Source organism: Colobus angolensis, unplaced genomic scaffold (genome assembly GCF_000951035.1).
Source record: "Colobus angolensis palliatus isolate OR3802 unplaced genomic scaffold, Cang.pa_1.0 Scaffold184, whole genome shotgun sequence".
NCBI lineage: Eukaryota > Metazoa > Chordata > Mammalia > Primates > Cercopithecidae > Colobus > Colobus angolensis.
The window spans coordinates 3,509,828-3,520,752 of record NW_012114977.1 but is presented as its reverse complement, the minus strand read 5'-3'; the positions used below and the strand labels follow the sequence as shown (position 1 = coordinate 3,520,752).

Genomic DNA, 10,925 nt, shown 5'->3' with positions numbered 1-10,925 from the left:
AAAAAAAAAAAAAAATCACCACAATAAGGTAATTTTTTAAGAGGACAAATGAATTTCTGAACAGCCCAGGGAGAACTACTTCTTACCCTTTTCCAATGTCTAGCTGTATTAACAGCTGCTGACTACTCTTGGGAAATGCACATTCTTTAATATAAAACCAGACATTGATTGTTTATGAGATGACACAACCCTTCTTAGAGTTGCTCTCTGAACTTACAGAGATATTCCATCTGAATTTGATAGTTACCTGAGAGGGTGACTTTACCCACCTATTCCAACCAACGGAGGCCTCTGCCATCTTGCTGTCCCCAGCTGCCAACACTTTTGGATCCCAAAAAGCGGGAGAGAGTTCCTCCTTGTCCTTGTGTACCAGATTAGCAGACAAGCCTCGACCCAAAATGCCTCTACCTGAAAGAACCGAACCACAGCAACGACTATGAGTTAAATGTGTTTTAAAGTATAGTTTTTTTTTTTTTAAAGCACAGTTATGTTTCTGAAGATAAACCATTTGGATTTTAGAAGAAACCAATCATATATATCACTGAATTTCTCAAGTTAGTTTTCCACATACCTGATGGAGGCATTTCCCGTTTCAGAGGCGTCTTAGAAACTGTTTCAATGCCCAGGCCTCTGAACATGGAGACCAAACCCACAGACTCCTGTGGAAAGTCAAAGAATAAAGTTCCAAGAGGTAGTTTAAAACCCTAGAAACAAGAGCTTTCTTAGTCTTGTTATATAAGAAAAATCATCTTCAAATTCTATAAATGTTTTAAAAATAAAGAGAAACATATTTTATAAACTTTAAAAAATACTTGTAACTATGTGATATTAGGCCTTAAAGCACAGTTACACTTATAGCCCATGATTTGATATGCAGTATAACAAAATGCAACAGAACAGAGTTAACTTTTCCATTTTGATTTGATGAACAGCATAACAAAATGCAACAGGACAGAATTAACTTTTCCATTTTTCTATTTCCTGCATATTCAAGGCAAGAGAGAACAAGTGTACTGGTTAATAAATTCCAAAACAGCTGGATCGTTTATGCGTATCAGAGGTTTGGGTAACCTGCTACTGTTTTCCTACGGCAGTCTTGAATGTCTACTACTGTTATACCAGTGGGATCTGACATGAATAAAAGCTACGTATAGACTCAAGCAATTCATTTGAGTCAACATGTAAGATTACTATCATAAACTTTTCTCCTTACAAAAATATTATATTTGACAATGTAAACTCTACTTAAAATAATCCTAACTTCATTATTAGGTTCTTCCTACATTTGCTAACTCTCTTTGACATATTAATTATAGACAAATATTATTCTCGAAATTACTTTATAATTAAAAATTGAAGAATATACACATGTTAAGTGTTCACACAGCAGCAGCAATAACTGAAGATCCTGTTTTTCTTTAAGATCTGTTCACTGGGCAATGAGCCTTCCAAAATGAACAAATGTTAAGTATTATTACCTTTGAGGCAGGAACTGCTGCTACTATCATAAAGTCAAAACCAGGGTGAAAATCTAAATATTCAGAAAAGAACAAGAGGTTGTACCTTTAGCCCTAACAATTACAGATGGAGGGATGGAGGGATGATTGGAAGCTAGAGGACCTATGGTACTTACCAAGTCCATTTAGCATTCATTACGCGGTACTTTTTCATACCTCTAGAAACTCTAGATTTGAAACATCTGCCCAGATGTATCTATTTGTTAAAGAAAACAAAAAAAGACAACCTTGTTTCTGTTTAGGGTTTCCCAGTTTTGCAAGCACTTTGTTGTTGTTGTTTGAGATGGAGTCTTGCTCTGTCGCCTAGGCTGGAGAACAGTGGCAAGATCGCAGCTCACTGCAACCTCTGCCTCCAGGGTCCAAGCAATTATCCTGCCTTAGCTTCCTGAGTAGCTGGGATTATAGGTGCACACCACCACACCTGGCTAATTTCTGTATTTTTAGTAGAGACGGGGTTTCACCATGTTGGTCAGGCTGGTCTTGAACTCCTGACCTCAGATGATCCACGTGCCTTGGCCTCCCAAAATGCTGGGATTACAGGCGTGAGCCACCGTGCCCAGCCCTGCAAGCACTTTGTAATCCATTACTTCCTCTGACGGCAGACAGGTAAGCTATATGCCTCTCCTACGCAACCTGAAGTGGTCTTACCCTTTGTGCTGGCCCCCTCTGTGTGCTTGGCTCCTCTGGCTTTCCAAATACACGGCCTCTGCCTGCAGGTACTCCCCTGCCCAGAGCTGGGTCCAAAGGTTTAGAAGCTTGTAGCCAACAGCCTGGCATCCGTACAGCCTGGTACTGGGATGGGTGGACAGGAGACTGGCCCCTGAATGATGGTCGGAAAGGATCCATGGAAAGGCTGTAGAGAACACGTGTGTTGATCCTGTTCTGGTTAATTACCTGCCAGCATTTTCAAAAGATTAAGGTTCCCAACTGTTTTCCTTTTCCTTCAAGACACACTCACAAAGCATTAAAATAATATTTTGAGTCAGTCCAGTAATATGCCCAGCCTTCTACAACATATTCACTTCAAAGGCTTCTATCTGATCTGTAATATTCTAAACACCCTTCATTAACAATCCCTTAGAGCAGTGGTCCCCAACCTTTTTGGCACCATAGACTGGTTTCCTGGAAGATAATTTTTCCTTGGACCCAGGGGTAGGGGGATGGTTTCAGAGTGACTCAAATGCACTACATTTATTGTGCACTTTATTTCTATTATTACATTGTGATAATGAAATAAAATAATTATACAACTCACCACAATGTAGGATCAGTGGGAGCCCTGATCTTGTTTTCCCGCAACTAGATGGTCCCATCTGTGGGTGATGGGAGACAGGGACAGATCATCAGGCATTAGACTCTCATAAGGAGCATGCAACCTAGATCCCTCGAATGTGAAGTTCACAAGAGGGTTTGCACAATGAGAATCTAATGCCACCAGTGATCCAACAGGAGGCAGAGCTCAGGTGATACTACGAGCCACGGGGAGCGGCTGTCAATACAGATGAAGCTTTGCTCATTCGCCAACCTCTCATCACCTCGTGCTGTGCAGCCCAGTTCCTAACAGGCCCCCCAACCAGTCTGTGGCCTGGGGGTTGGGAACCCCTGCCTTACAGGCTCACATCCTCCTTGAACTTATATTTTCTACCCAAACAGCCTCTCACAAAACACAGTCCTATAAGTTAACTAGCTGTTGCATAAGGAAGCAGTTTTTTGGGAGGGTCTCCCTCTGTCGCCCAGGCTGCAGTGCAGTGGCATGATCACTGCTCAATGCAGCCTCAACCTCCTGGGCTCAAGTGACCCTTACATCTCAATCTCCTGAGTAGCTGGGACTACAGGCATGCACCACAACACCCAGCTAATTTGTATAGTAGAGACAGGGTCTTGCCATGTTGCCAAGTCTGGTCTCAAACACCTGGGCTCAAGCAATTTGCTGCCTCAGCACCCCAAAGTGCTGGGATAACAGGCGTGAGCCACCGCACCTGGCTAAGGCAGTTTTTACGTATGGTGATGACTTTGGTTTATAAACAATTTATTTTTTTTTTTTTTTTGAGACGCAGTTTCACTCTTGTTGCCCAGGCTGGAGTGCAATGGCACAATCTCAGCTCAACACAACCTCTGCCTCCTGGGTTCAAGTAATTCTCCTGCCTCAGCCTCCCGTGTAGCTCGGATTACAGGCATGCGGCACCACGCTTGCCTAATTTTGTATTTTAGTAGAGACGGGGTTTCTCTATGTTGGTCACGCTGGTCTCAAACTCCCAACCTCAGGTGATCAGCTCACCTGGGTCTCCCAAAGTGCTGAGATTACAGGCATGAGTTACTGCGCCTAGCCTATAAACAATTTCATAGTTAACACAGCCATATCATAAAATTATTGTCAGTAAATATTTATAGGTTTTTGCTTTGTTTTTAGCCTCTCTTTCCTACATAAGAGTCCTAACTTTTTTCCAGTCTATGATTGCACTAACCTCTTCTCCTTGATCTGTTTAGTTGCTTCTCCGAATCTCTATCCAATTCTTTTTTACAAAATTCTTCCTTCAGGCTGAGTACAGTGGTTCATGCCTGTAATCTCAGCACTCTGGGAGACCTAGGTGGGATGACCACTTGAGGCCAGGAGTTTGAGGCCAGCACCTTAGGAACACAGTGAGACTCTGTCTCCATAAAAAATTTAAAAATAGAAAAAAAAATTTTTTTAAACTCTCTTCTTTCAGACTCCACCAGAAGTCTCCAGAGGACGCAGTCTTTCTGCTTCGAGCCTACAATACTTGCTCAGTCTCACAGGTTGCATTTAACACCCTTCTCTCCCCCAGGTTACCAGGGGTGAGGCTCTCCCTGGCTTCCCCACCAAATCTAAAGCCCATCAGGTCTCTGCAAAATCAATTCATAACCTGTAGGTTGGGCGTGGTGGCCCATGCCTGTAATTCCAGCGCTTTGGGAGGCGGGTGGATCACTTAAAGTCAAGAGTTCAAGACCAGCATGGCCAACATGGTGAAACCCTGTCTCTACTAAAAATGCAAAAATTAGTCAGGTGTGGTGGTGCATGCCTGTAATCCCCCCTACTCAGGAGTCTGAGGCACCAGAATTGCTTGAACCCAGCAGGCAGAGATTGCAGTGAGTCAAGATGGTGGCACTCCAGCCTAGGTGACAGAGCAAGATTCTGTTTCAAAAAAAAAATCACTTTATAACCTACAGATTTCAAGACACCCTCTTTAAGGGGCTCCTTTCATTGTCCTGACTTGCCCCTGGTTCCTGAAAAATATTTCTTAACGGAAAAGATTTTTTTTTTAAGACAGGGTCTTGCTCTGTCATCCACATTGAGTGAAGTGGTGGGATCTTAGCTCTCTGCAGTCTCAACCTCCTGTGCTCAAGCAGTCCTCTTGTCTCAGCCTCCCAAGTAGCTAGGACTTCAGGTACCTGCCACCATACCCAGCTAATTTTTTTTTTTTTTTTTTTTTGAGGCAGCGTCTTGCTCTGTCACCCAGGCTGGAGTGCAGTGGCCTGATCTCAGCTCACTGCAAGCTCCACCTCCCGGGTTTATGCCATTCTCCTGCCTCAGCCTCCCGAGTAGCTGGGACTACAGGCGCCTGCCACCTCGCCCAGCTAGTTTTTTTGTATTTTTTAGTAGAGACGGGGTTTCACCGTGTTAGCCAGGATGGTCTCGATCTCCTGATCTCGTGATCCGCCCATCTCGGCCTCCCAAAGTGCTGGGATTACAGGCTTGAGCCACCGCGCCCGGCCCATACCCAGTTAATTTTTTAAAAATTTTGTAGAGACAGGATCTTACCATGTTGCCCAGGCTGGTCTCAAACTGCTGACCTCAAGTGATCCTCCTACCTCAGCCTCCCCAAATGCTGGAAGAAGCCTCTTCTTAACTTTCAAAAAGCTGTCTTGGCCAGGCATGGTGGCTCACGCCTGTAATCCCAGCACTCTGGGAGGCCGAGGCAGGCAGATCACAAGGTCAGGGGTTCGAGACCAGCCTGACCAAAATGGTGACACCCCATCTCCACTGAAAATACAAAAATTAGCCAGGCATGGTGGCGTGCACCTGTAATCCCAGCTACTCGGGAGGCAGAGGCAGGAGAATCGCTTGAACCCAGGAGGCAGAGGTTGTAGTGAGCAGAGATCACGCCACTGCACTCCAGCCTGAGCAACAGAGTGAGACTCCGTCTCAAAACAAACAAAAATAAAATTAAAAAGCTGTCTTAAGTATTAGCTACAGAGAAATCATACATTTAAAGAAAAGATTAACACACAATTCCTAAGTCCACATCATAGTGCAGACAGTTCAAGAATCTGAAAAATTTATTGAACTAAACTATCCTCTTTCACACTCTAAATGCAAGATATGACTCCCTTTCTTGAAGGCTATATTTAACTGCTAACACCCCTTTTCGGTGAGCCAGGACTCTGCTCACACCTCCCCACCACCACCCAAAGAATACCAAGCAATCAGCTACATACTCAGTATGTTTGAGTATGCTAACAGCTACATACTCAGAAGCGCTGGACAGCCTCCCTTAAGGGACACCTGGAATCTTCCTCATTGTCCAGGCTTCCCTCAACCCCCAGCATCACTTCTATAGATTCAGGTAGCTCCCTCACAGGGCCCTCTCCCAGTGTGGGTTTCCCCTGGGATCAGGTAGCAGATACTTGGCTGACCGAAAGGTTCAATGGTAAAGGAACCCAGGACGGGCTGGGCCTGTCTCCCTCGCATCCCTGAGTGCGCGCTCCGTGCAGAGGCCTCACGACTCGGGCCTAACCAGAAGCAAGGACCCCGAAGGCGAGACCCACCCCCTTTCCACCCCGAGAAAAGCACCTTTTCCCAAAGCCACAGCCCTGCCGGGGGTTCTATCTCCTCTTTCAGGCCAAATGAGAGGTCCACTTGGGCCTCCCCTGCCGCCCCCACCTGAGCACTTTCTCTGGGGCCTCAGCGCCGGGCCTCGAATAACGACTTCCCGTCCGCGACCGACCCGCAACCCTCAGCACCTCCCCGAACGGGGAGGGGAGAGGCTCGGGAGGCCGGCTCACCCCACGTGCTTGACCAAAAGCCCACCCTGCCCGCCCCGGTGTGACCTTGGCCTGCCTGACCTGCCTGGCCTGCCGCAACCGGGGCCAGTCCTCTCACCTGGGCGCGAGTCCTCCTACTCGCCCGCCTCCACGGGCCTCAGAAGATGGCGTTCAACCCACGCCCCAGGGCCCACATGCTCCAGGGCCAATTTCCGCTCTTCGAGGCCGCCGGGGCTGAGCCCATTGGCCACACGACCTGTCGTTCACAAGAGCAAGCTATCTCATTGGCCCATCTACAAGAGAGGCTCGTCCTTTCCAGCAGGTTCGCTGTGCAGGGATGGTTCGCGCGGAAGGAGCGCTGTAAGTTCTGTGAGCCTCAGCGTTAAAATGTGTTAGGATTTGGGATCCTGACTCCCCTTTCTGGGGGCAACTCCTATAAACAGATTTAGCCTAGGTTCGCGTGTTGAAATTGACTTGCCCCATGCCTGCCAGTTAGAGGATTAGCGATACAGGTGGTGAAAAAGAAACGGTAAGCTCGAGTGCGCATTCAAACACCTAGTTCATATGATTTCTGCACATCACTTTCCTTGTACATAAAACAGATAAAAACTAAAAACACCCATTCATAGGGTTGAATGGAAACGTACACACATAATGACATAACGTATGTAAAATACTTAGCACAAGGAGAAGACGACCCTCGATAAATGTTGCCTATTATTATTTATTGATGCCTAAATCTGTGAGCCAAGAAGAACTTTCTAGGAAGCAGATTAAATTATTAGTGATTACTTGAGCAACTACAGAATGATTTTACCCAAAGAAAGATTTCTGCCCCTCTCCCAACCATTTTGGCAAATAACTGCATCCCTCCGCCACACCCAGGTTTTACAGGGTGGTTGAGGTCAAGCTTCTGAAGGCTTTGGCGGATGCTATAGAGACATCCAAAGGCTCTGCATGGAATAGGACTAAAGAAGGATTAACCTTATCTTTTCCAAGTCTCAGATATCCCATGACTTGTTTTAATCCACACATACAAGGGCCCTCCCTCTCCTTCTCGAATGAGGATAGTCTGAAAATTATTGGAGCAGGATGATTTTCAACTCAGGAATCCAGTTGGCACGATGCCCCTTCACTGTTCCTAGACAGTATTTGTTTACCATGATCTAACATTTTCACTTCCTTTACCACACAACCTTCTTAACTTGGAACTGTTGCAATGTTATGTTGTAAGCAATTCTCCAGCCTGTGCAAATACTTAATGGTAGCAAGTGCGGTCAGAAATAGTTATACAAACTGTTTTGTAACCTTCATGAAGATCCAACTCCCTGTTCTTTTAGGAACTCCGATCAAACTTTGCATGACACGCTTATTGTATACACACGAAACAATATTTTGGGGGCAGGATTCAGCAAATCTTCTAGTTGAAGTAAGGAAATAATAATCCTCAGATAATTTCCTGAACATGTCTTCTATTTGGGAATCTAAACCAAGAGCACCATCACAAAGGGTAGGTACATTGAATTTCCTATATTTCTATATCCTGTCCATCCGTGCAAGTGTAGGTGGCCTTTGTACAGTATTTCTAGCCAATCCAGACATCATGAACACTACTTATTTAACCAAAGGAAAATCCATATAGTCTTGCTGTTGATTGGACATAAAAATGGTTGAAGCTTTCTGAAACATGGAAATCTATTTAGAATCTTTCAAAATAATATATCTTGGAGATTATATTCCCTAACAGAGTACTTTGTTAATTAGCCATCCCTAGGATATTGATTAAAAAGGACACACATAATCTAATCACAAAAAGATAAGTATGTGAGGAGATAGATATGTTAATTAATTTGGTTTAATTCTACAATGTAAACAAATATCAGAATATCATACTGTACCACATAACCATATGTAATTGCTATTTGTTAATTAAAAATGAAAGGGGCAAAAAGAGTACATATATTACACTAAGAGAAAATTACAGTTTTTTTTTTTTTTTTGAGGCGGAGTCTCGCTCTGTCGCCCAGGCTGGAGTGCAGTGGCGGGATCTCAGCTCACTGCAAGACCTCGTGATCCACCCGTCTCGGCCTCCCAAAGTGCTGGGATTACAGGCTTGAGCCACCGCGCCCGGCCCCCAATTTTTTTTAAATTAAAAAGAAAGGGTTCTGTGGTCACAGAAGTTTGGGAAATGCTGCCTGCAATAAACCCCCATAGGGATTTACGATGAACAGTAGCCTCTGGAAGGCCCTGAGCAGTTCTTCAAGAGAGAAAAAAGACAAAAACAAAAAAAATGACACCTAGTTTTCCCACTTTCCTTCAAGTAAGGCCTGTTGACACCTAGTTTTCCCACTTTCCTTCAAGTAAGGCCTGTTAACATCCTGCAGAACTAGTGTTCCATGGGCCGTAACATGGCAACTGCTGTTCTACCCGGGCCTTGACAGTTGAATCCGGTCTTTAGCAATGACGCAACTTCCAGAATTTTACAGTGAAAGACACGTTTAGTTATAAACATTAGCTGTGAATTTTTAAATCCTTTTTTCTCAGCATCTCAGAGTGGAAAATCCACCATGTTTCTGAAATGTTGTTTTGTTTATCCAATTAACTTTTTTTTTTACATAGACTTAATTTGTTTAGCGCCATTTGGGCAAAACTGAGGAGAAAGCAATGTTCCCAGATGCCTCCTCCCCACCCCTACCCCTCCAACTCCCCCGTATCAACACAGAGAGTGCCCCAGTGGGACATTTGTTATGAACAATCAATGAACCTGCACAGACACATCGCTATCACCCCAAGTCTGTGCTTCACATTGGGGTTCCCTCTTGGTACTGTGCATTCTATGAGTCTTGACAAGTATATAATGACATGTATCCACCAGTGCAATAATATACAGAGTCGTGGCACTGCCCTAAAAATCCTCTGTGTTCTGCCTAGTCAACCCTCCCTCCCCCAGCCCCTGGCAAGCGCCGAACTTTCTACTGTCATCATAGTTTTGCTTTTTCTAGAATGTCATATAATTGGAATCCTTATAATGTTTTTGTTTTTGTTAAATCTTATGGTATTTCTGTGTAAAAGGAAATTAAAAAGAGAGAGAGAGAAATAGCACCCCTTCCATGGCTGGAAGCTCACTGGCTCATTCTTTACTTTACAGGGTTTCTCAACCTTAGCACTATTGGTATTTTGGACCAGATAATTCTTTGTTGTTGGGCAGGGAAGGGGGTGCTGTCATGTTTTTGTTTTGTTTTGTTTTGTTTTGTTTTTTGAGACGGAGTCTCACTGTGTTGCCCAGGCTGGGGTGCAATGGCGAGATGTCGGCTCACTGCAAGCTCCGCCTCCCAGGTTCAAGCGATTCTCCGGCCTCAGTCTCCTGAGTAGCGGGTTTGCAGGCACTCGCTACCATGCCCGGCTAATTTATATGTATCTTTAGTAGAGATGAGGTTTCACCATGTTGGCCAGGCTGGTCTCGGAGTCCTGACTTCATGATTCGCTCGCCTTGGCCTCCCAAAGTGCTGGGATTACAGGCGTGAGCCACCGCGCCCGGCCTGTCCTGTATATTTTATAGGATGTTCAGGAGCATCCCCAGCCTCTATCCACTATATAGGAAGGACCACCCTTCCCCAGTTGTGACCATCAAAAACATGTCAGACATTGCCAAATGTCCCCTGGGGGCGAATTCATTGTGAATGAGAACCACTGGTCTAAAGGAGACTTTCAAACTTCATCAGAAAATCTCAACAATATTTTATATGTAGTCATTTACCTCTGGTAAGCATTTGGCCACCTAAAATGCTTGGTAAGGGTCGAGAACAGTGGCTCACACCTGTAATCCCAGCACTTTGGGAGGCCGAGGTGGGCAGATCACCTGAGATCAGGAGTTCGAGACCAGCCTGCCCAATGTGGTGAAATCCCAGCTCTACTAAAAATACAAAAGTTAGCTGGGCATGGTAGCAGGCGCCTGTAGTCCCAGCTATTCAGGAGGCTGAGGCAGGAGAATCACTTGAACCCAGGAGGCGGAGGTTGCTGTGGGCCGAGATTGTATCACTGCACTCCAGCCAGGGCAACAGAGCGAGATTCCGTCTCAAAAAAAAAAAACCCTTGGTAAGGAGAAGGAAGACGAGGTATAGAGACCAAGGAGTTGCAGCCAAAACCTACAGGGTGACCAAGAATATGGACTTTTAATCTCACACGACAAACTGTATTCTCCTTTAATTGGAACAGCACATAAGTAAATCAGATAATAAAAGTTTGTTTTTTTGTTTTTTGTTTTTTTTTTTTTAAGATTTTTTTGGCCGGGCGCGGTGGCTCAAGCCTGTAGTCCCAGCACTTTGGGAGGCCGAGACGGGCGGATCACGAGGTCAGGAGATCGAGACCATCCTGGCTAACACGGTGAAACCCCGTCTCTACTAA

At 45.0% G+C, this 10,925-nt stretch overlaps 1 protein-coding gene and 1 long non-coding RNA gene across 4 annotated transcripts in view; one reads left to right on the top strand and one right to left on the bottom strand.

Moving 5' to 3' along the window:
* PIWIL2 (piwi-like RNA-mediated gene silencing 2) overlaps nt 1-6,751 on the bottom strand; it is an 87,118-nt gene extending 80,367 nt beyond the window's left edge. For 2 of the 3 annotated variants that reach the window (XM_011939827.1, XM_011939829.1), the window contains exons 1-4: nt 6,640-6,751; nt 2,166-2,411; nt 572-659; nt 270-408 (exon numbers count right to left, since the gene is read on the bottom strand). In XM_011939827.1, coding sequence (XP_011795217.1) covers nt 270-408; nt 572-659; nt 2,166-2,363 — 425 coding nt within the window. In that variant the 5' untranslated portion in view covers nt 2,364-2,411; nt 6,640-6,751. The other variant, XM_011939828.1, reaches the window with a different exon arrangement.
* A 117-nt stretch (nt 6,752-6,868) lies between these two features.
* LOC105510180 overlaps nt 6,869-10,925 on the top strand; it is a 33,856-nt gene continuing 29,799 nt past the window's right edge. Inside the window, exon 1 of the long non-coding RNA XR_001001533.1 lies at nt 6,869-7,050. This is a non-coding gene — a long non-coding RNA (uncharacterized LOC105510180). The remainder of the gene's footprint in view (nt 7,051-10,925) is intronic.